General features: G+C 34.8%; 1 protein-coding gene across 1 annotated transcript in view; it reads left to right on the top strand.

The window, feature by feature from the left end:
- Nucleotides 1-26,962, top strand: part of LOC129249266 (uncharacterized) — a 207,860-nt gene that overhangs the window by 159,598 nt on the left and 21,300 nt on the right. Inside the window, exon 11 of the mRNA XM_054888975.1 lies at nucleotides 22,189-22,311. Within this exon, the coding sequence (XP_054744950.1) occupies nucleotides 22,189-22,311 (123 nt within the window). The remainder of the gene's footprint in view (nucleotides 1-22,188; nucleotides 22,312-26,962) is intronic.

The following is a 26,962-nucleotide window of genomic DNA, read 5'->3' as shown; positions in this document are numbered from 1 at the left end:
ATTGCTTTCTACAATTTCCACTTCCTGTTTATTACCTTCAATAATGGCATCAAAGAGTTCCTGAAAGTTTTGTTTATCGAATACCTCAACGCCATCTGAAATTGAATCAGCGTCTGAAGGCTGGTTGCTTAGTTGAAGTGATGATTCACCAAGAATCCAATTAGTGCTTCTGTAATATTTTATTGCCACATCCTCGCTACCAACAAGTTATATCTTTATTCCTTCACGACTATATCCATGTTTGTGCTATTGAGAAACCTTAAAAGTTGTTTATGTCAATGGCGGCCAAGTCTTCCAGCATTTCAAAAAGCGGCTTGCTAAGAGCAGAGCATTCACAGAGAAAGTGGAAGATAGTTTCTTTTTTCGCCGGATCCTTACAACTATGGCAGTATATATTGTACATGATGCCAATTTTGGCCGCCTCCTCTCATATGGACCAGAAATCAGTTATCATTGCCGTGAGTCGGCGAGCATCCCTTCGTTTCATATTTGTCAGTGATGACGTTTGTGGTTGTAGGTGCGTCATAACATTGTGCTAACTTTGCATGTTGTCTGATCCTTCCATCTACAATCTGCGATTCGTAGACATTTTAAGGAGATTGCATTCTTGATTGCACCCAGTGGCGTGAATACCGATTCTGCAAGAATGTTATCCATGGCAGGTCCCCTTCTTGCCAGTTCGTTCGCTTTTTCCTTTCCTTCAGGGTTCCCGGGACCCAGATTAAGGTAACTTTATGGTTAACACTCAAGGTGGTAAGGCACTAGTTAAGAGGTTGTTGTAACCAAATCCAGTGCCTGGATCGCAGACTCTACATAGACTGTTCTGCTCTGCTCCGGTTGAGCCTATTACAACTGATATTGTTTTAACTTCATTTAGACTGTGCTTTATTTTTATTTCATTGTTTTTTTTATTTTATTCTTTTTTAATTATTTCATTCTACTCCAAAAATCATATTAATCCAAATGTCAAACCTTGTGAAATATGGAAAAAATCAACAAATTTTCGTCAATTTTTTATACATTTTAATCAAAATTTCTAGAGAAATTTCGAATATGCAGAGCTATTGAATTTTGGTATAAAGTGTATAAAGTGCAAATAGAAAAAAAAAATATTTATAGAAATAAGGAATGCTCGACACTATTTTATATGGAAGAAAACACCCGAAACCGTAACAAGAAACTTTCAAAACGCAACACGATTTTTGAGTAACTTCGAATGTGCACTCTATTGTAGCAAATTTACATACATACGACCAGCAGCGCCAAAAATACTCTAAAAGGAAAACTGTTTGTAGAAGGGATAACAATTGAAATAAATATAAAAAAATGTTACACATTGTTTACTAGTACTAAAACTTTATAAAAAAATGTATTGTAGTTTTTTTGTACAAAAATTAGTATATAAAAAATCACGTGGCCCTAAGTACAATGAAAAAAGTTGATCCACGGTCTGTATCATTTCTCCTTGAAATGATGATGGATCTGTAAAATGTGTTGAGCCGGAGTTTTGAATTTCGAAAAATTTTGCAATTTACAGTATTTTTAAAAAAGTATGCGATTTACGTATGATCAGTTAAGATGCTCTCGACTAAACATCACACGCATCACTGCAACCCTTACATGCCATTGGAAAGTAGGGGATAACGCAGCTAGACTCAATCTATTTTTCAATCCTCTCTGCAGAAGCTGTCAAGCGGAAGGAGCGAAGGAAAGTCGTTTCCACTACTTATGCGAATGTCCAGGGCAATGGTAAGCCTTTCTTGCAGCAAACTAATGAGATCTCAGGCATCGAGATAAAGAATTTGCTGCTATACTTGGACCTCACTAAATGGACCTGACTTAGAACAACAAAAAAAAGCAAAAAAAAAACATCCTTATACGAGGACGGTGGTAGTAAAACGGTGCTGGTCACTAATTAGGATTATTTCAGGGAAAATCCTCAACCACTTCCACAACAACGTCATAAATGTCACACTTTAATTTTGTTTATAAAATTTTTTTATAAAAATATCAAAAATCAAATCTATAGAGAAAACACTTTGGAATATTAAAAAAAACCGCATCAAAAAATATTAAAAACGGTATGAGTTATCATACAGACCGTGCCGGAAAAAGAAGTTTCGAAAAAAACGAGTTTAAAGTTTGAGGTACAGGAACGCGCGGATCGCTCTCTACCTAGTTAATGGGCTGTAGAAGCTATAATATGAAAATTCCACAGTATATCCTTACTATACTATATTCTTACCGTACTTTCGAAATATCGACAAAAAAATCGTTTTTTTTTTTGAAAATTCTGGACGAATGTAAACCTTCAATTTAATGGGCTATAACTCTCTGCATATAAATATTCATATCAAAACCTTGAAATTTTTGCAAGATTTCTTGAATTTGTTTTTTTAATTCGCACACAGTTTGAAGCTTGGATTTATATGATTTTTCTAATTTAATGCACTATATTTTCAATAAAAAAGTATTAATACGAAGAAATAAAAATTATTAATATTTAAATTAATAGTATAAAAACAAATAAATGATCAAACAAAACAAATAAATAATAAACAATAAAGTTATTGAATTTACAATTTCGAAAATTTTTCGAAAACATAATTTTTTCAAAGCAAAAATAATAGGAAAATTCGCCCCAAAATTCATTTTTTTAAGCATTTTATTACGCGATTTTTTTTTTTTTTTCATTTTTGTTTAATATAGGGTGGGCCATGTAAAATTTGCTTTTTGAATCGGCTATAAAAAAAACTAATCAATATTTTACTTTTTGTTTATTTTGAAGATTGAACATTGTCATTTATGAATGAAAAATAATATCCTTCAAATGACTGCCACGACTGGCTTTACAGTAGGCCATTCGATCAACCCAATTTTTAAGCACATTTTCGATTGTTTGAGCTCCAATCTCATAAATGGCAACTTCGATTTCGTGTTTTAAAGCATCAATCGTCTCTGGATGGTTCGCATAGCATTTGTCCTTAACGGCTCCCCACAAAAAATAGTCCAACGGGCTTAAATCACAGCTCCGAGGCGGCCAATTGATATCGGAATTCAAAAATGGTAGCCAAAAGTTCGAGTGTAACTTTGGCAGTGTGACAAGTTGCACCGTCCTGTCGAAACCAAATGTCGTCCATGTCATCCTCTTCAAATTTTGGAAACAAAAACTCGTTGAGCATGTCACGGTAATGCTCGCCATTTACTGCAACCGCGGAAGAAGAAGAAGACTCACCACTTTGGAAATAGGTTTTCAATATTTCCCAATTTTGTTCAAGCGTATAGCGGCCCATTTCGTAAATGTCAAACCTTTAAGTAAATTATGAACACATTTGACATGTCATTTGTGTTAGCATTCTCAAAAAAATAGGTAGTTCAAAAAGGAAACGCTATATGGCCCACCCTGTATTATATGTTTAAAATAGAAATTATGACATTCATAAACAAAAAAATTTTGTGTTTCTTGTATTCAGGTCACTGACGCCGATTCAACAATGCCCGCCGATTGAAAAGCCCCGCTGTGACCTTCCTGGAAGAATTGAGTGTACATCCGCCATTTTAAATTATTTAAATAAAAAATAAGAATTGTATTTTAATGTATAAATAAACTGTATGCCAATTTTGAAAAAAAATATATTGACTTCTTCATTTTAAATAATTCTAATGAAACTCAGGGAAAATATGGCCGTTTACAGGTATTGTCCCCTTAAAGACCCGGTATATTTGCTGATTCCACTGCAGTATTCTTATATCGACCTTACCTGGCTTTAATCCTACAGACTTATTATTTCCAAAATTGTCTACCTAAAATAAATAAGATAGTAAGGTAAAATAAGGTAATCACTTGAGGATGAAAATTTTAGTGTCTCCCTATAAGGCGCGGCGATGCCTGTGGGACATATAAACGAATATAGCGGAAGACGGAAACTTAAATAGGAAAAAATTAAAATAAAATGCTAAACTGCCATCCGTTGTTCCCTTCGTTGAAACCATAAGAGGCATATTTAGGGTCATATAAATATCGTGCGTTTTATTTCATAGAATTTTTCTACAAATGGCTATTATTTATTTCAAGGGCCTTCTATTGCACACATGTTTAAATACATATATAAATAATGCATATATGTATGTATGAGCATACAAGCCCACGCACAAGCAATCAGCTTTAAATAAGGAAACCTTAAATTTGGCTTCTCAGCAAGTGAATTTATGCCCGAGAATTTAAAAAGCCGATAATTTACTCTTCAAATAGGGAAGGAGAAACAATTATTTGATACTCACAGACTTAAACAGAAACCATAAAAATCTGTGTATTATACGTGAATTTTTGGGTAACTGAAAAAGCAGATAAGCACAGAATAGAATCGAAAGCAGACAAGACTGCAGTAAAACAATAGTCGATATGAAGTCTGAGCGTCGTCTTCTGCATGTGTTGTTTGTCTATTCCCTGAGAAAGTAAATAAAGGAAATAAAAAAATAAAAAAAAATTACCACAGTGCAAGAGATTTTGAATAAAATGTTTAAATATGTGCACAAGATCCTTCGAGTTAGAATTTCACTCTTATCAGTGTTTTATTTTTCGGCAGCTGTCGCTGTTCAAATACAAGACAGTGCACTACAGAGCTTCGAATGTGATGAGTAAAAAATATACTAAAATGAGTGTGATTTCATATCAGAATTGAAAAATTGCAATTTTGAAAGCTAACACTCAGCGCCAATTTGCTTAGATAGTGTCCAAATTATGCCTATATATTTTTGAAAATTTCTCCAATGAATTGAGCATAGGAATGCAAGGCAAATTTTAAAAATATCATTCATCATTCATATAAATATAGCAAAAAAATGTCCCCATTCAAAAAATGTCTTCAATTTGAATATAAAAAAGAAGCTCCAGCTTGAAATACCCTCTTCATAAAGTCCATATCCATGACTTCGGTAAACTTTATTATGCGTAAAGTCATAAAAGCGAAAAAATACGAAAGTCAGTTGGTACAAACACACTTGCTTCAAATCACACGCCAACTACCCAACTTACATATACACTTAACAAAAGGCGACTAGCAAGCAAGCAAAGCCGCCTTAAAATATACAATGCATGCCACAATACCAATGATTCGGGGGGCGTATATTTACCAGATTGAGACAATGAATGGCATACCCTCGAGTATTTTCTGTTATGAAAAAGCTGCTCATAAAATAATCTACTATTCAGAGGCGACATTAAATTGTAGCCACAGTAAGGCAACACAAAGCACAATTTGTAGCAGGAGATTGCGAGAAGCCAGGCTATTTATGGGTATTTCTTGTTTTGGAGTACAAAAAAATTGAGGGGAAAAAATTTTTAAATTGGTGTAGAAATAAATCAATAAAATGAACTCAAATAAAAATTAATGTAAGGAGGGGAGGGAAAAGCTTATTGAAAGGAAATATTTTTGCATAAATAAACCGGACTATTAGGAGTTCAAAGCAAGGTTTTATAAAGCTCAATTTATTTGCTAAACAGTTTTAACTATTATGAGATATAAATACATATTTATTTGGAACTATGCAGTAAAGGCTTGTGAAATGTATTCAGATTTTTAAATTTTAGTTTCTTTTTTGACAGGCACATAAAAGCGGTCATATTATTCTGAAAGAACTTCAGGAGTAGATATTTTCAATAGAACGAAGTTGTAGTCACAGCGCATAAAGAAATAAAATATTAAAATCAGAAATTTTCATTTTTTTTTATATGTATATATATATATTTTATTTTAATACTTTTTTTAAATTTCACTGTTTTTCTAATCTCTTGCTTCTACTGGTTTGATAAAATACTAAAATTTTCTACTTTAAAATTATTTCAAGCAAAATAAAAACAAATTTTTCTACAAAATATTTAAGCCTTCCATCACGATTTAAGGAAATATATAATTTTTTAACTTTTTTAATATTTAGAACTTTTTAATTTTATTTAAAATTTAGTGTTTAATTTTATGTTCCTTTCTAAATACCAAATTTTAAAATATAATAAAAAAATAAAAAATATTAGGTGTGCAACTAAGTTCTCGCTGTTTTTTATGAAAATGCAACTTTATTCTGTAAAAATGGTTGCAAGTGAATCATTGAAACTGTTGCCCATCGCTGGCTACTACTTTTTCCCATCTTTCTGGTACACCAACTTGGTCCTACCAAATACATAGCATAACTTTCGCAGCGTGAATATTCGGCCGAGCCGACGACGTAGAAGCATTACCGGGCAGTACCCATGACTTTCCTTTCATTATATTGCTGTAATAAATCCATTTCTCATCACTCGTCCCGATGCGATGAAGAAAACCCTTCTTTTTTTGCCACTGGAGCAGTTGTTCACAGGCGAAAAAACGACGTTCAACAGCCCTGACACAAAATCAGACATTTTCACAAAACCAAAGGTAAAGGGTGTTTTTTTAGAGGTTAGGTTTTCAAGTTGGCACTACTTTTTTCGTAGATGGTCTTTTTGACAGCTGTCACTTGATTTATGCTCAGTTTGGTTTGCCATTTCATAATGAATAGACTTACACCTGAACAACGTTTGCAAATCGTGCAAATTTATTACGAAAATAATGGTTCGGTTCGCGCGACGCATCGAAGAAAATTTTGTTCAGCGATGAAGCTCACTTTTGGTTGAATGGGTATGTCAATAAGCAAAATTGTCGCATTTGGAGTGAACATAATCCACAAGCCATTGCTGAGACGCCGTAACATCCTCAAAAAGTCACTGTTTGGTGTGCTCTATGGGCAGAGGGAATCATTGGTCCATATTTCTTTAAAAATGAAGCCGGCCATAATGTTACAGTCAATGGAGAGCGCTATAGAGCCATGATTAATGACTTTTTCGTGCCTGAATTGGACGATGTTGATGTGGACGACCTTTGGTTCCAACAAGACGGCGCTACATGCCATACAGCCAACGCAACAATCGATTTATTGAAGGAAACTTTTGGTGAGCGCATTATCTCGCGCCGTGGACCTGCGGCGTGGCCTCCAAGATCGTGCGATATAACACCGCTGGACTATTTCTTGTGGGGCTATGTGAAGTCGCTTGTCTACGCAGCTAAGCCCGAGACGATTGACGTCTTGGAAGAGAATATTCGGCGCGTTATTGCTGACATACGGCCCCAATTGCTGCAAAAAGTGGTCGAAAATTGGGCCTCTCGGCTGGAATTTATTCGAGCCAGCCGCGGCGGCCACTTGCCCGAAATCATTTTTAAAACATAATGGCAAACCCTTATCTTTATAATAAAGCTAAATTCTTGGCCATAACATTAAATTATATACGTTTTATTTCATCTTGAAAACCTAACCTCTAAAAAAACACCCTTTACTTAAATTTTCCATTCTACAAAATATTTGTGGAAAAATAAAGTGCAATTTTCGCTTGACTTTAATTTTGCTTTTAATTTTTTTATTTTTTATGAAATCCTTACGCTCACAATTCCAAAATCATTTCTTATTATTGTTTAAATAATAATCGTAAACATACATTTTTTTTAATACTTTGATAAAATCCTTAAGTTTTCCATTCCTAAGATAAATATTTCCAGAATAGAAATAGTTTTTGAGTTCATTTTTGAATTATCTTTAAATAATTTGTACTGTTTTTTAATTTTTTTCAAACTTTTTTCAATTTGTTTGATGAAATCTTCAAATTTAAAGTATATAAATACTTTTCACAAAAAATATATTTTATTATTCTTTTTCAATTTTTTTGTAAAATCTTTGTGTTCTAAATTCTTAGATGTTCCCAGAAAAAATTGATGGGAAATTTTTTTGTAAACTCCTTTTTATATTTTTTAGAATTAATTTTGGTATATTTTTAATTAACTTTAGAATTAGTTTTTTTTTATTCTTTTCGCTTTTGTTCGATAAAACACAAATTTCAATTCCGAATATTGCAAGCAAAATGAAAACCTTTTTAACTTGATTTTTTGGTGTAATCCTTAAGCTCTCAATTTGTCAGATATTCCCGGAAAATATACTAGAAATGTTTGCAACATTTTTTATTTAATTTTAGATTTTTTTTTTGGAAAATTTTGCTTGATAAAATACAAAAAGTTTAATTCTTCAAATATTGCCAGGAAAATGAAACTTAATATTTTTGGTGCAATCCTTAAGCTCTCAGTTATTAGGATATTTCAGGGAAATATACTAGAAATGTTTGCAACATTCTTTATTTTATTTTAAATTTACTATATTTTTTCATGTGAATATTATTTTTATAATAAAAATGAACCAATTTAAACAAATAGAATTTTGCTCTTGGCAAATTATTGGCATCTTCGCAAATTATTGGCATATTAGTATAATATTTCAAAATATGCCAAATAATCATCCAAGCAAAGCAGCTCTTAGATTTAAATCTTTATTGTTTAACAGTTTTCTAATGACTTAAGTGCAGTTGCTTCCAAATTTAAATGTGCGCATAAATGTTTACCTACCAAATATAAGGAAAATACTTTACCTACCCAAATTTTTGTTTTCATTTTTCATTGCTCCCAAGCAGGAATTCATTTGCTTTTAGTGAAAATGAGTAAATAAATAATTGAAATAATTTATTTAAAAAAAGGCATTTTGAGTCCTCTTGCTCCACTTAAGCCCTACATCCATATTTTATTATTGATATCAATGAAAGTCGGACTGAACTAATATTACAACAAAGGTAGATGAACGCGCGACGGCTACATAAACGAAATGATGAGAAGTGAAATAAAATTAAAATTAAAATTAACTAATCGTTTGTAAATTTCTTGAGAAATATGCCAGGATAGAAGATTTTCTGCGTCATGCAGGCACAAACGAGTTCTCAATGTATTTTATTTGTAATTATTGTCCCATAAAATTTGGAAAATAAATTTAGCTTAAACTACATATTGTAGTAGGCACAACCATGGCGTCGCAAATGTACGAGTACTTATAGATTATAATCATTATAAAAATCCACTAAAAGAGTTAACTAAAGTTCTGAGCCTTCCACGCCTTTATTTCAATAGCCCGCAGCCATGAAAAAGTGAAGAAAAATGTATCTGAGATAATTGAAAGTAGTCCTTTCAATATCCACCGTAAGGCAATTCAATTCCGATCTACAATAAATAAAAGAGTTATTATATCCATATTAGCAATGCGTACGAACACCATTGCCTTTAAGCAATACATTTCCATTTACGCCTTAATGTAGACTAATCAATCTATAGGATTAAAGAAACCTTGAAGAGTCTGTATTTGCTTGTAAAAACTTCACCTTTTCCACCCAACTGTACTCTCACATAGCTGGCGGCATAAATATATGTATGTATTAATGTATTTTGTAACAGCACATTCGGAAGTAAAAGTGAAAGTGTGTGCAAAACAAAAGACAAGACAAAAAAAAAAAATTGGATGAAAAAGTACAGCCTGCTAACGAGTAGAGAGAGATTGGAAAGGAGTGAGCCTGCGAAAAGTGTGGATGAAGTGTAATGGCAAATGATGTAGTTTGTGTGTATTGTATTTTTGTACAACCGTACATTTTTACAGACATACATTAAATAAGGAATGCGAAACGTGAATTGATTTGGGCACAATCCTAACCGCTGACACATAATTAATAATACACAGCTGGACACAAACGATTGTGCCATAGAAAAAGTGTTGCAATTGAATGTGTCTGATGGGGAGCTTAATTAGTAGTCTCCGCAAGTGGCACTAAAGCCTACTGGCATTTTCTCCTTAAGTGCATTTTTTCTTAATTTCTCATTATCTGCAAGAATTCGCAATTTTTTTTTTTTGTATAAAAATCCTAACTTGAGTTTGGTAGTATAAAATACCAGAAGAACGGAATACTTATTTTAAAAAGCCTGAGTTGTTTGCCTTTTTTGTTCAGACTTAAATATGTGAAGTTCGAGCAGCAAGTAAAGAAACTCAAAGGAAGTTGATTCTTTCAACTTTATTGACATCTGTATATAATAATATAGAAATAATTAAAGGGCCTCAGCATCCATATAAAACCCAAATATCCATGTAGAAAATTAAGAAAAATTTTTATATTTTATGACTTCTCCCAGCAGATTTGGGCTTAACATGCAGCCATTACAATTATCATTACCATTAATATTATCATCACAAGTACCATTATCATTACTATTACCATTACCACTGCTATTGACATTACCATTACCATTAGTATCACCATTACCATTACCACTACTATTGAAATTACCCTTACCATTAGTATTACCATTACCATTACCACAAATATTGCAATAACTATCATCCTCAGTACTATGACTGTTATCACTATAATTACTATTATTATTACCATTACTACTACTATCACTGCCACTTCTATTGACTTTACAAACCCCACTACTAATATCGTTACGTCTACCATTACTATTTCCATTACCATTACTATTTTCATTACCATTACTATTTCCATTACCATTACTATTATCATTACCATTACTACCATTGCCACTTCTATTGACTTTGCAAACTCCACTACTAATATTGTTGCGACTACCATTACTATTTCCATTACTATTACTATTTTCATTACCATTACTATTTCCATTGCTATTACTATTTTCATTACCATTACTATTTCCATTACCATTACTATTTTCATTACCATTACTATTTTCATTACCATTACCATTACCATCACCTTTATCATTACCTTCACCATTATCCTTACGATCTATTTCAAAATTATCATCCCCACTACTAAACCGTTACTATTGGCATTACTGTATAATTACCATTGGCATTGCTTTTACCACTACTACTGACATTACTCTTATTATTTTCATTGCCATTACCATGACAATTATCACAAATATCACAATGTCTATCTCCACTACTAATACCGTTACTATAATAATTTTTATAACCATTACTATCATCATTACCCTTACCAATACTATTGACAAAAGCCTTACAAATATTCTTAAAATTTTCATTACCATTCTCAGTACCATTACCTCTATCATTACAAAAATCATTACTAAATACAATTATCATTACTATGTTCAATATCATTACAAAAATACATATTAGTATCCTCTCTTATTCTGCCATAACCACTACCTTTATAATATACGAGTATATTACTATCAACCATTACTAATGCTATCAGTACTACTGTCATTACTCAATACTATCATCATTACACATTTTACTCCATCAAGCCTTCCGCCTATCCCAAATTACCTTTCCCTTGCCCTCAACTTTCTACATTAAACTGACCCAAATCTTGATTGCATGCCTATCTCTATTGCCATCAGAGCCACTCATACTTCTGCACACCATTTGTGTATGTGTGACATACTTACACACTTACACACCAGCCACTACTAAGTGTTCCTTATCTTGATTACTTTTAAATGACCACAGGCGTTGAAATTAAATACATTTCAACATATCAGATGCTTTCATACGAGTATGCGAGTAAATATGTATATATGCACAAAATTTCTCTTCATTTGGGTTTCATTGCTCACAGGAATGCTCTACGCAACTTATTTTTCTTTTTAACCTCTGGCCTTCAATTCAAGCTTAAAACGGATAAAGTACATATAATGTATACATTCAGTCCTTATGTCATATGGATATGTGTATGCATGCGTAAAAATATATGGACATACGTGAATTTGTGAGATTTCTTCTACTCATCACTGCTCATTCACTTTTGCTTCTTTACTTTGTACTTTTGCTTAACCGACTTTGATGAACTGACTAACTGCGTATGCGACGTGTCTAAGTGGCACTTGCTGGCAACGGATTATAAAAGTAAGGGCTTAGGCGATGGTAGTTTGAAAAAGTGTAGGACATTTATATCCAAGAATGCCGGTTAGCAAATAAAACGTACGTTTTAAATGTTGAATGTTTGTACTGCTTGCGAGAATAGATTTTAATATACGAATGTATGCTTTGCTATAAAAAACCCTGTAGTGGAAATTACAACTAGTGAGAATAAAAATTAAGTTCACAAATTTTGCTTAAATTGAAATATCCTGGAAACTGAAAGTGTACTGCGGTGTTTGCTAACACCATTACACTTTTTGTAATTCAGTTGCCATAAGATAGACAGCAGCTCGGAGCCTATCACGAAAACCAGCTGCATTCTGTTAATGCTGTAGAACGTTTTTTTTTTTTTTGTCTACTTTTAAATGGCAAAAATCTTCTTTTTATTGAGAAAGTGTTCCAAATTTTAAAGCAACTGCAAAAAAATTTAAATGATTGATATTTAAATTCCCACTCGAATTTACCATAAAAAAATCCTGTGCTACTGCAGCAGTGTTTCGTACAGAATCAAGTTATTCGAGCTTAAACGAGATATGCCTTTACTACGTTCATTTTTTGACTACTGCAGCAGTATATAATATTTGTTTTTAAATTAAATGCAAATTTAAATCCAAAAAAAAACGTAAATACTAAGTTTCTATAAATAGACTCAAAAGTATAAAATATTTCTTCTAGACTAATGGAATCAGCTTCGATACGTTTTGATTTAACAACAACCATTACATATACGAGGGTCATTTGAAAAGCCCGTGCAAAGTAAGAGAAGTGGCACTACTGCCAGGTATTGAGGTTAAGTTTAATTAGTATCATCTCGTGGAAGAACTCACTCCAAATTTCAGTCAGATAGGCCCATTTATTCGTGTTTGGCATTCGTTTGAATCGAGGAAGTTATGTCATTTTCCTTTTCCATCACGACAACGCACCAGCTTACGCCTCAGACGTTGTGGTCGCAAAAATAATGAAAACTGCAACCCTCGATTAACATTTTCCTATTCTCAAGACTTGGCTTGGATCAGTCGAACTACTAATAGTGCCCCAATTTGAAGAAATGGCTGGCATAAAAAAGATTTTATTTAAAGAAGGAAGTGATTGCAGATATATATATATATATATATATATATATATAATTGGTGCGTACACCCTTTTTGGGTGTTTGGCCGAGCTCCTCCTCCTATTTGTAGTGTGCGTCTTGATGCTGTTCCGGTGAAGTAATTGCAGATGAGAATGGCTATTTTTCATACTTGGATGAAACCTAATATTCGGAACGGATCAGCAAACTAGAATAGCGTTGGACGAAGTGTGTGAGCCTAGACTATGTCGAAAAATAAATTAAGTTTACTCCAAACAATTAAATAGTTTTTTTGCAAGGCCTTTTCGAGGGATACTCGTCCTTTATGGGATTTAAAGTGAAAAATGTGGTGCGCATATTTTAGCTTAGAATTGATATGAAAAGTGATATAAGCCCACTGTCGATCACTTAAAGTGAATCTCAAATAAGCATTGTGCAGTAGGAGTTTTAGGTTTAAATAGAAGATATATAATTTTAATGGACTTGTATTCTTTTTTTAATTCTTTAACCAAGTCAATACGAAACAAAGTTACCAACTTCGTAAGAAATGCAGAAAAATGCAAGAAGTTTAAACTCTTTAATCCGAATCATTAGAAAACTTTTGGGCATTCGAAGAATTTATAAAATTTTCATCAAAATCTCCAACTCTTTTTGGGTATGCAGTTTTATGGTCTAAACCCGCCGTAAGACTCAGCGCGACAGGCGAATTTACCTGTAAAACATTCGGACATAGCTCAATAGGAATTAGTTATAGGGTCCAAACGGACTATATGACTCCGAAATGCAATTGGGTGAAGAAATGCCGAACAATAATAGAATAAGATGGGTGGAAAAAAGGAATAAAACCTATCCAAAATATTCTTAATATATTTACCGATGGCTCGAAAAGATTAGACGGAGTAGGGGCAGAGATCTATTGCGCACAGCTAGGCATCAGACAGCCGTTTAAGCTTCCTGACCATTGCAGTATCTTTCAAGCAGAAGTCTTTGCGGTAGGATCGCAATCGGAAAGACATCAAGCAACTCCAAAATAAATATATACGTTGACAGCCAAGCTGCGATAAAGGCAATAAACTCATATGAAATTTCAACTAAAAATGTTCTAAAAAGCAGGAAAGCCATAGAGAGATTAGCCGCAGACAGACGGTTGCATATCTATTGGGTACCAGGACATAAGGGCACCGCAGGAAACGAAATTGTAGATGAGATTGCCAAAAGCGCTGTGTAAATACAATTCGAACAAGAAAACGACACACTGAATCCTTTTAATACGGTATACAAAGACATCGCTGCGGACATGAAAATACGGATAGATAGGAGGTGGAATAATCTAGCCAGATTCGCAAAAGACGCAGACGTATTACAAGATGTCTACTACAAAGAAACGTAAGGGTCTAGCTTCATCTGGTAACACTAAGGATCAGTAGGTCTATGTAATGGCTTTCAGCCAGCCAGGTCAACCTAATTTAACCTAAGGAATGTGTCCATAACTTAAGGTATATGTTTTAATTCCTTTGTACTACTTTTTCCGCAAATACTTTAAGAACTTTGGAAGTAAGGATATCTCTCCTCATGCTTTCATTTGTTCATCACATCATCAATGGCAGTATTGACTGCTGATTTCTTTCAGAACTTACTAATCTACATATATGTATATATAAATGTGAAAATCTGTCCCTATATTCGCTTAAAACTCGCGAACGGGCTCACCTATCCAAACCAAATTTTTAGGCTTTGTTTGGACTATTCAGTAGATGGTTTGTGTTTTAAAATTTTAAGAATCGGATACCAGGGTCTCGAGAAATAGGCCAAAACGTGAACCCGGGTAACCCTAGGATGTGTTTGTACAATATGGGTAGCAAATGGAAGCTGTTGATGATTCTATAGTATAGAGTATTTTTGATGCCGCTCCGTAACTAGGGTCTCGAGATATCGCCCAAAATGTGGACCCCGATAACTTAAGGATGTGTTCGTACAATATGGGTAGCAAATGGAAGCTGTTGATGATTTCTATAGTATAGAGTATTTTTCATACCGTTCCGTGACTAGGGTCTCGAGATATAATTCAAAACGTGGACCCGGGTAACCCTAGGATGTGTTTGTACAATATGGGTAGCAAATGGAAGCTGCTGATGATTCTATAGTATAGAGTATTTTTAATGCCGCTCCGTAACTAGGGTCTCGAGATATAGACCAAAACGTGGACCTGGATAACCCTAAGATGTGTTTGAACCGGTACCTTACCTGTATATAGGTGACCACCACAATCAAATTTTAAAAAAGTACAGAAAAGGCTATTGTGACATCTTTAGAAAGTATGTTGAATGAAAAAAATCAACTAATTCAACTGTTTAAACATTTTACGAGTTCTATAAAGAAAACTTAATATGAAAAATTTCTTGCGATATAAAACAAACATTTTATGTATGGTGGTGCGAAGCCCACTGGGCGATGCTAGTTTTAATATAAAAAAATAAATAAATAATTGGGCCTTACGCCGTTTTTGGGCGTGCAGCCGAGCTCCTCCTCCTATTTTTGGTGTGCGTCTTGATGTTCTTCAACAAATGGAGGGACTTACAGTTTTAAACCGATTCAGATTGGCAGATGATTTTTTATGAGGAGCTCTTTCATGGCAGAAATACACTCAGAGGATCGCCATTGCCTGCCGAGAGGCGACCGCTATTAGCAAAAATCTTTCCACTAATTGGCGTTTCGTATCGACTATTTCTTACATGACGCACACATCTCACACTCTTACGCCTGAACATCATAAATGTTTTTGTTTTTATTTTTTCCTGTAATAACCTAAATTAATGTCGATGATTTTTATGAGAAAACTTTCGCTGCTCTAATCATTGTTTTCTTTTTCTTCATCTCAAATATATTTTCGTAATAATAAGGCCAACCCAAATCTGACGTCATGGAACATTGATTGTCGTTGGCACCCAGCATTGGCTGTGGCTATGACATAGAAACAAAAAGAAAACAAAAGAGCAAAAAACAAACGGAAAACAAAATGTGAACAAACTATAGACTAATGAAATCAATTTTATATAAGAAAGCCATTACAAAAGTGGTCGAGTCGTTGCCTACAAATATATGTACATAAGTGTGTGTGTGTACATGAAAGCATGTCAGTGTGAGTTATTGAACTTGAAAAGTTTTTACGAAGGCGTTCCAGAAGTGTCATCGGAGGTGTGGCGTCATTTGTCTGCATTAAATTGGTAGAACAAGCGAGTGGCTGCTAAAACGCCTATTGTCCGCCCCCTATTGACGATGTAATCGCATAAGCGAGTACAAAATGGGAGGCTGGTAGGGCAAAGTTAAAATTGGCAAACGTTATTGCTTTTCATCTACAATTGAATTTTGCTATTTTGATTCATTTATTTTCCTTCTTTTGCCGGTCATGCACAAAGCACACAATTTTCCATGAAATCAATATATTTTTGGGCTAAGTAATCGATTTTAAATTAACTTTTACTGCCATTTCCGCTGTGATATTTTGCCAACAACTTCCGAGCAATAACTACACATAGGTATGTGTGTGTGTGTGTGTGTGCTTGTGTGTACCGCATGAAATCCAGAAAATGAGAAGTGAGAACAAATGGCAATTCGCCACATTTACTGCTGCTGCTGTTGCTGCTGCCGTTGCCGTTTCTTTATCGTGGCCGCCTTTGTCGCCTTCGCCAGCTTCATAGCAGGTGTGATAAATGTTCGTTTATCGCTTTATTAAGCAATAAAATTGAAATATGAGCGTTGCTGCAATGCGTTCGAATTCGAAAATTACAAAAATAAAGCATTGAAAAGCGCAAAAGAAGAACAGCAGCAAATATAATTGAACAGAGACGTTCAAATTGATCTATCTCAGAAGGCACCACTTCAAATGTAACAGTTTCTAGAATTGCTTTATTATGTTTCATTTAATGCGATTTGGCTTGCGCTCTCACAAGCTGTTTGAAGTGTGAAATACAAATTGTAAGTAAATATTTATTTCACAGAGTAAGCGAAGGGCGCACGCGTTTGTGAAAATTAAAGTCAATAATGGCATTTCTTTTTCTCTGTTTTGATGCTGGTCATACTGGTATTGCTATCTCATAGTGTGTGGCAAGGCGACAGTAAAAACGGGTGTGCTTTTGGTATAGAAAGTTTCTCTTTTCAAGTCAAAGAAGTTTAGTCGTCCCACGTCTTTTTTATTGAGAAAATATTTAACACCGTCAAGGACAAATATTAAAAAAAATCAACTTATTATTCAGCAACTTTTTCAAATAAAACAAAAAGAAGTCAAAGAAGCTTAAAGACTTTTTATATGGAGAAAATACGTAACACCGTCACGGAAAAATATTACAAAAAATTAATTTTATTATTCAGCATCTTCAAATGCTATACCGAAGCTAATCAATCGTGTGCTTTTTAGCAGCATGAGAACTATTGATATAGGTTACTACAGGGTTGCCAATATTCGACGGATCCATCTGGCAACCCTATATCTTTTGACAGAGGCATCAGATCGCTTAATGACATACCGCGTTGGTAGCGTCAGTCCAAGCAGATTTTTACCATGGAACAGTACACGCCACGCGAGCGCTCCCAAATAATTGCAATTTACATTCCACAAAAGAAGTCAATTGTGAAAACTCAACGTGCGTATAAAAAATTAAATAATGTGAAAAGTGCGCCTTCTAAGAACACCATTAAACGTTTGTTCGAAAGGTTTTCGACTGGTGATGCTCTTTCTAATCCAAAGAGGCCAAATCAAAACCGACCAAGGCGTCGCCAAGGACATCCCAAAATCGCCGTTCTCACCAGTTGGGCATTGTTCGGACCACTTTACAACGAATTATCCGCATTGATTTGCATTTATTCCCGTATAAGATTCAATTGACGCAAAGATTGTTGCCTACGGACAAGCCTCGTCGATTGAAATGGGCTCAAAGAGTCATCGAAATCCGTCGAACAAAAAAAATGTGTTCGCGAAGCTTATCGGTTATTATTTCTTTCGAAATGCGAAAGAAGCTGCTGTTACAATGGTTAACGCTATCAAGCCATGCTGATAGAATTTTTGTTTAAAAAAAATGTATCCCAAAATAACGACGAAGAACAAAAGATGCAAAGCGAAAAAAGTAAAACGTTTGCGAACAAAATTTTCAAAAAATCTGCGCACTTTTTGAGCGATTTCAAACTTGTATATATATTTTTTTATGAGGAGCTTTTTCATGGCAGACATACACTCGGAGGTTTGCAACTGCCTACTGAGGGGTGACCGCTATTAGAAAAATGTTTTGCTTCATTTTGGTGTTTCACCGATACTCGAACCTACGTTCTCTCTGAATTCCGAAAGGTAGTCACGCACCTAGCCTACGGCGCTACCAAGTCGGCTATGGCGGCCACCGTACACACAAATATTTAATGTTGTATAGAAGTGGATGTCAAGCTTCTTCCACGCATTCTCATTAAAAAGTTTTTAAACTTATTAAATTTTAGTGAATTTTGTGCAAAGTTTGGAACTTTAATTTACAAGATTTTTGTTATAGAATGAACTATGGTCTTGCTAAAAAAAACAAAAAACTAAGGAAAAAAGTTTAAACTGAAAAGGTATATAACTGTTGTAAAAGGGATAAAGTGGCTTAATTATGTGAGCACAAGCAGAGGTAGACAAGCACGGCCCAAAACAATTCCTTGTAGCGGCACTTCGGTAGTTCGGCTATTTTACTACATGGCCGCTACGACGCAAATGGCCATCAACTCAAAAGGTCATCAACTCAGAAGGCAAAAACGCAACTTCCAAAGAATTTAATTTTTATGCAACACCGACGCTTCAAGAACCTCCCCTAATAAAGCGCTCGAGATGCTAGTCAACTTGTCTGTTTAAAATTTGTAGGAAAACACGTGACCGCCGCTTCAGCGCTTAGACTTACTAGTTTGGCGCTAAGGAAGACCAGGCGGTTCGGAAACGCTTCTATGCCACATACTATGAGTAGTTATAACCAAGAAATCGACTACTCTCTCCCTAAATCCCCCTTCGATAGGCTCTTTAAGACTAGAATCCGATGGAAAAGAGAAAGGCAAACTCAAAAACTATGGAGAAGAGGAGAAATTTATCTTATACTAGTGGAGTAGAATGGAGTTTTTTCAAAAGAATTAGGATTAGAATTATCTGTCCGACTTTCGGACTGCTGCAGTGGCTACCAGGCAGAAGTCTTAGCCATAAAGGAGGTAACTGTGTACCTTGACACACACGCCGTAACAAAAATTTCAATAAATTTCTTCCCTCTCTCTTACTTATGGTTCTTATATAAGGTGCTGAAATCTGGACACTGAAAGTTAATGATATAAACCAGCTATTGCGATTTGAAAAATCCATAATGTGAAAAAATCTACGGTCCTATTTGGCTTGAAAACGGTACGTATCGCATCCGTTATAGCAACGAAATTAAAAACTTTATTGGTGTGGAAAATGTAATACTTTTTATTGAAGCGCAGAGGATTATATGGATTGGCCACATCATAAGAATGCCCAACGAAAGAATCCAAAAAAGGGTGTTTACTTTGCGTTCAATTGGAGGAAGAAAGAGAGACCGACCAAAAAAGAGATGGCTTGATGACGTAGAAGCAGACTTAAAAGCGCTGAACGTTCGTAATTGGAGAAATGAGGCAAAAGAGAGACTGAATTGGAGGAGGATTGTTGATGAAGCTATGGTCCACCACAGACTGTGAGCTAAGAGAGAGAAATATCTTCTCAAACAGCCACAAGGCCGTAAAATCAGTGGATTAGGGATAAAAATATACGGTGGGCCATATAGCGTTTGCTTTTTGAACCACCTATTTTTTCGAGAATGGTAACACAAATGACATGTCAAATGTGTTCATAATTTACTTAAATGCTTGACATTTACGAAATGGGACGCTACACGCTTGAACAAAATTGGGAAATATTGAAAACCTATTTCCAAAATGGTGAGTCTTCTTCTTCTTTTCTGATTTTCACTTCGGTGGCTACGTCAATAAGCAAAATTGTCGGATTTGGAGCTCAGAAAATTCACACGTTACTGTAGAGAAGCAAATGCATCCACAACGAGTCACTGTTTGGTGCGTTTTTTGGTCTGGCGGCATCATCGGGCCATTTTTTTTTTTCGAAAATGAGCGAGGAGCCGCGGTTACAGTAAATGGCGTGCGTTACCGTGACATGCTCAACGAGTTGTTTCCAAAAATTGAAGAGGATGACATGGACGTCATTTGGTTTGAACAGGATGGTGCAACTTGTCACACTGTCAAAATGTTACACTCGAACTTTTGGCTACCGTTTTTGAAAACCGAATAAGCAGCCGAAATTCCGATATCAATTGGCCGCCTCGGAGCTGTGATTTAAGCCCGTTGGACTATTTTTTGTAGGGAGCCGTTGAGAACAAATGCTATGCGAACCATCCAGAGATGATTGATGCTTTAAAACACGAAATCGAAGTTGCCATTCATGAAATTGGAGCCCAAACAATCGAAAATGTGCTTAAAAATTGGGTTGATCGAATGGACTACTGTAAAGCCAGTCGTGGCAGTCATTTGAACGATATTATTTTTCATTCATAAATGACAATGTCCAATCTTTAAAATAAAAAAAAAAAGTTTGAAAAAATATTGATTAGTTTTATTTTATAGCCGATTCAAAAAGCAAATTTTACATAGCCCACCCTATAATATGCTCCAGGAGGATACTAAGTCACGGAGAGAAGAAAATACTTGTGTCAAAATCAGGCTAATTTGGCCGCAAGTGGATAAGAAAAGATCAGCAGAATTGCTCAACTTCTTCAGAGAGAACATCTCTACGGTCGAGGCTTGTATAGCCGGTCATTGGCTGTTAAGTAGACACTGTTGTAGGAGGCTAGGAGCATTTTCTCATGAATACACTTTCTCCGTTATTGTCCAGCCTTAGCTAGGAGTAGAGCAAGGTTGTCAGGAAAATACCATTTTGACTCTCTTATGGAACTATCCGGTGTTGGGATAAAACCTATTCTACGCTTCATAAGAGAGACTAACTGGTTTCATGAAAAATAAACAGTAAGGTGCCCGTGTTACACGATGGACCACAGCGAACCTCCACATTCTAAGTGAGTTGGCTACTCCAAGCCGACTGCCACAATAACCTAATTTAACCTACAGCTATCGGTAAACGGGCACTACGGTATTAGGTGACCCTTTGAGGTGAATGCAATTGATTCAAACAGTGCTGTTTCCACCTCTGGTAGCTCACTTTGATCGGGGTCTTGCTTATGAGTATACTCAACTGAAGCTGTTTACTAATTTTGAACCTTTAGGTCAATGGTAGCCAGAAATTATTCATCACTTAAATTATTCCCCATTGCTTTGCTTCATTTAAATAATTTAAATGGATATGGACTACGCTGAGTTTAAACTGAAGTTTATATAAACGATGTGACAGTTGATATAAATTATTAAATGATATTATAATTAGTAGAAAGAGTAGGAAAAAGTAGTTTTATGTATATGAAGGGTAGATTTTTTATATAAGTCAGATGCATGTGCGTCATTTCGCTTACTTCGTACACCCAAAAGCCAAGAACGTCGTATTTCTCATAATCGAAAATAATTTCCACTTCAATGCACACACCTAAGAAAAAATCGAAACTTTCAACTTCCCACACGCACACCTGCACTTTATCCACACCAATTACCTGCTTGGCCGTTCTCGTAGCAGCTGCTACAATCTATATTTATTCTACAGTCACGCTGCCTTCGGTTATTGCACACACACGGTTTTTATTTTTGCCCATTATTTCTCGTATTAGCGCAATAGATATAATGTGAAAGTAAAGTAGAAGTTGCTTTTCTTCACACTTTTCAACTAACCGAAAAAATGCGCATACCCTTCGTATCTTTCAAGAATTTTCGTAGAAAATAGAGAAAAATAGGAAATAAATAAATTGAAAAAATAAAAGTGGCGTCCAGCGATGGAGTGTAGAAGGACTATATTCGAATATATACATTCACACTTATATTTTTTCAGCATAGAATTGTCTTATACACCAGCAGCTTTTTCACTTCCAACGCAATATCTAGACGTACTTATTACTTTCGCACCTTTTTTCAATTTCTAAATATTATTTTAATATGTGAAACGCTTTAAGCCAATTCTCACCCATAACTTGCAGACTTGTGTGTATTTGTATGTGTGTATGTATGTGCGTACGTATTCATTCTTCCTTATTACTCATATCATTTCTAAAGCGTCTTTTTCATAATTTCTTTTGAGGTAATATATTTTTTTCATTTCTCCATTTTATTTTCTGTTCTATTTATTCCACTTCTAGCTTTTGGGAAACCGACCTCCGTACGGTGCGAAAAACGAATCGTTCGACAATGCGACGCGGCAAGGGCGCTGGTGCTGGATATGGCGCAGGAGCTGGTGGTGCTTTCGGCGATATGGGATTACCGTAAGTGTTGAAAATGTGAATGAAATTGTGTAAATGTACATATATCTTAAGTAAGTTTGTTAGCCAGCAGAGGTTGATATGTACATATTTAGTCATGGTTTGTTACGTATACGCACTGGGTGGCGAAATTAGCTACTGCGGCTTGTGGACTGGAAAGAATGCGCTTAAATAAATTTTGTCTTTTCGTTTGTGTTTTTTTAGGGTGGACAGATTTTTTTGTCAAATGCGTGTGTACACCTCTGTGCATAATATTAGTAGCGCAACGAATTACAAAGTTGTGGCTTCTTATCTTTTCTTTTTTTATAAAAGTATAGCTTATTCCACAGCAAAAATCAAATAACTGAAAAAAAATCCACAAAATTCAACATTTCAAACAACTCAAATTTTAATTTAGCGAAGCTAAATTTCATTCATATTTCAAAATTTTTAAGCAGAATTTTTAGTGAAATGTCAAATATCCTGTCTATACCTTTAAGGAACCTTTCTGGTATAGAGACGTGAAAATTGAAGGTGTTGAAAATTCAAGAAAAACAATCGGTATCAATTGAGAACCATTTTTATTCATTAGATCAGTTCTTAATTTACAAATCAAAAACAATAAATATTTTTCAATGGCAATAATAAAAAAAATTTATCAGGTACATCTGAAAAAAAAAATTCGGTCGCTTATTCATCAGGATATATGTCGCTATGGTGGGTAGCAAATTAAAAAAAATCTAGATATTTTATCTGTTTATTGGAAAAACAAAAAAAGGTTTTTTTCATGTTCTCGCTCTTAAAAATAATAGAAAATTTGCTTATAAAATTATAAGTCTGCTACCCGCAAGAGCCAGAAGTCTACTCAATAACATATTGAAAACTCAAATCAATCGATTCAGTACTTTTTGAGAAACTACCAACGTCAACTCGAAAAAAATAGTTTCGAGAAAACCACGGTTAACTCGCTTACACCTGGGCGACGTACTCCAAACAGCTCTCCTTTTAAAGGACTGTAACTTTTAAACTACAAAGAATTTCAATATAAAAATTTTCAAGTATATTTTTGAAAGTATAAACTATCATGTCAGGTCAGTCCATAAGTTCGTGCGTATTTTACCCATAATTTCACTTTTGTACGATTTTTGCATACAAAAAATTATTCGCGGAATATAACGGAACTATTTATATTTTCTTTGATATATTGCACATTCAACAAGTGATTTTAATCGCGGATCGAAGCACGTGTTGTTAAAAAATAAAGTGGAGTCTTCAAACGCGTATAAGAGGCATATTTTGTATTTTTTTATGAAAGTGGTAAAGGTGGAGCAACTGCTGCTGCAGAAATAAACACTGTTCACGGAGAGGATACCGTGAGTCTAAGGACTGCGCAAAAGTGGTTTTCAAAATTCCGAAGTGGTAACTGCGACGTGGAGGATGCCCCGCGCGCTGGTCGTCCTGAAGTCCTTAACTCTGACGCCTTGCTCGAACTCGTGGAAGCTTAGCCAAATTTGGCAGTCGATATGATAGCTCAGAGGTTGAATTCATCGCATGGAACAGTTCACAGGCACCTGGTTCAGTTGGGAAAGGTTTGAAAGCTGTGAAAATGGGTTCCGCATAAACTTTTTGTCGCCAACCTTCAGCAGACAGTCAATGTGCGTTCTCAGCTGCTGCAACGGTTTGAAAGTGAAAGTTTTTTAAACCGTATCATTACTGGTGATGAAAAATGGGTCCTTGACAATAAACCGGTTCACAAACGCCAATGGTTACATAAAGATGAAACAGCAGAACCGACCCCTAGACATGGCCTTCACCCCAAGAAGATTCTCCTGTCTATTTGGTGGGATATGGCCGGTATTGTTTATTATGAACTTCTGGAAGCAAACCAGACGATAACTGCTAATTATTGTTCCCATCAGCTATCAAACCTAAATGAGGCACTTAACAAAAATCGACCGTCTTTAGTGAATAGACGCAAAGTTTTGTTTCACCACGACAACGCAAGACCTCATACCACAAGGCAAATATTAGGCAAGCTGAACGAGCTCGGATGGACGCTAATGCCGCATCCACCATACTCTCCGGATATTGCGCCTTGGGATTATCACCTTTTCCATGGACTTCAATGCCATATGAGTAACAAGAACTACTCCTCAAAAGAAGCTATAAAAAGGGATATCGAAGCGTATTTTGGCGCCACGGACAAACTATTTTTTGAGCAGGGAACTAAAAATTTGCCTAAACGTTGGGAAGACATTGTAAATAATGAAGGAAAATATATTATTGATTAATAAATACTTTAAACATCTTTTTATTAATTTTAAAACCACCTTTAAAAAACGCACGAACTTATGGACTGACCTGATAACCTGAAAAAAATCGATTTTTTCGAAATTCTACACCAGAAAGGTGAATAAAGTTCGTAAGGTGAGAGTGTGAAGTCCAGTGGAAATCTCTTTAATTCTCGAATTCCTTTTTTTTGTAGTTTTGTGTGTGCCCATGTACAAAATGATTGCACATTCATTGTGCCAAAAAATGCAGAGCATCATCAACAAAACAAATTACGAAAATCACCTTGGATTCACAAAAATTTCCTAAACATCCTGACTAAAATTTTTGAAATTCCAATTTTTTTATCTTTATTTTTTCCCTAACTTAGTTTTACTTCTTCGGTCGTAGTTTATACATTTTCTGGATTTGGTTATGAATGCGAATTTTCTGAAATATTTTCAAAACCATTTTGTCTTAAATAATGATTGAATATTTAGAGTTTTAACTAAGTAGAACCATAAGTAAGATATCTACACCCCGCGACCAAATTGTAGCACATAAAGAATTTGTTCAGTATTTTTTTTTTTTTGGTTTTTTTGTTGTTTGAATGTTCGTTATTTTTGTTAAATTATTATTTTTGTATTGTAAAGCTAGAGTTCATAGTCTCAGAAAAATTATATAAATCGAGGTTTCTAATTTTAAATTAAATATAAAATTATTATCAACTAACTTTCCATCTTAATTCCGTGGATTTTATGAGAACTTGAAGTAAGATTTTCAAACTGCAAATTTAAAGCTCCTGAAAAATTTAGTTGGTTTTGTTTGCTTTTTCTTCTTATATGTAATTTTGTCCATATAAAGAGTACACGAGAAACGTTGAAAAACATGTTGGTTCTAGGCACATTTTTCGAGCTTTACAAAGAGCTGGCCAGTGGGAAAGTACACGTTAGCCTTAGCTCCATACAAAAATTAAATCAAACATTAAAAAAAAATAGTTGATTTGAGTTAATTTGCTATTATGCCATTACTTTTGTGATGGTGATCTTCAAAGCATCCCTATTGAGAATGAGGCATCATCGGAAATCGCTACGCCAAACCCCCTGACGTAATGGACAAATGTTTGGTGCATGACGATGAGTGTTTCCGAGCTACCTTTATAGATTTTTGGGTCATTTTGACTATTCACTTTTCTGCGGTCGTATGTAATTATTTTTCCATCAAATTATCTGCATAGGGCAAGAAGTGATTCCAGTATTGCAACCTCATCCTCGAAAGCATATATCCAAAACATATCCATTTATCAAATATTTTCTTCTTCAAGCCTTCCTAAAAATATTTTTAATTAACCTTAAAATTTCGTAAAGTAAAATAAATATGCGTTCGTGTGGCTCTGGTAAATTTCAACTTTATTTGACGGAAATTTTACAATTTTTAATTAATCCAACCGAAAGAGAGAGAAAGGTAGAGTGGGTTCAACCCGACTTTTTTCTACTTTATGTTTTAAATTAAAATTGCTATGGCAGTGCATATACCAGTATGTAGCCAACTAATTTGTATCAATTGCTAAATGCTGTTCCGTAGCGGAAATTTTAAGAAAAGCGAAACAAAAAAAACAAAAAAATCCCAAAAAAACTATTACACAAAAAAAGCAGCAACTGAAAAAATTTACGCTAACTGCAGAAGAGAAAAACTCAGCAGCTGACTATGTCAACCAGTGCAAACAATTGTTGCTACACAACACACAAACTGCTGCTTGAGTTTCCCAACTAGTAAATATTACAAATACAATCGCCACATTTTTTTTTTGTACAATGCACCAAGGCAAGCAAAAATGGTAATGATACTGAGAATGAAAACGAGCAGAGAATACAAATGCAAATGGAAATGATAATAAAAACGAAAATGAAATTTTTATATGAACTGGCAAAACGGCGAAAGTGGTAAATAAAATTCAATTTTAATTACGTATACGCCATGTCGCTCAATACAAATCCAAGAACGAAGCAGCTGCATAGCAGTCAGTAGGGCGAAATGAAAATAAGTGAAGTCAGAGTAAAAGTTGAAGCGAAGCTAAAGACAGCAAATCATGAAAATATGTTTATGTGGAAGCACACGTATATGTGTATGTATGTGTATATATTAAGGTGTCACACGAAAAGAAGTTGCGGGGTTTTCGGCGAGATGGAAAAATGTTTATGTTTTAAAACTACCACCAAAATGGTTCGGGAAAATATTAAGATTAACGCGAGCTGGCTACAATGATTTGCCACCCAAGGATCAAATCGATTTTTTAAAAACAACACTAGGTAGGTAGGTAGACAGGATGGCAAGGGTACCCCAGGTACACTTCAAGTAACACTTACATGCCGTTTTGATACCATAATGTGGACCATTTATTCATTAC

This window comes from Anastrepha obliqua, chromosome 5, assembly GCF_027943255.1.
Source record: "Anastrepha obliqua isolate idAnaObli1 chromosome 5, idAnaObli1_1.0, whole genome shotgun sequence".
Taxonomy (NCBI): domain Eukaryota; kingdom Metazoa; phylum Arthropoda; class Insecta; order Diptera; family Tephritidae; genus Anastrepha; species Anastrepha obliqua.
Note: the sequence above shows the minus strand (reverse complement) of the source record. Positions and strands in the feature narration are given on the sequence as shown.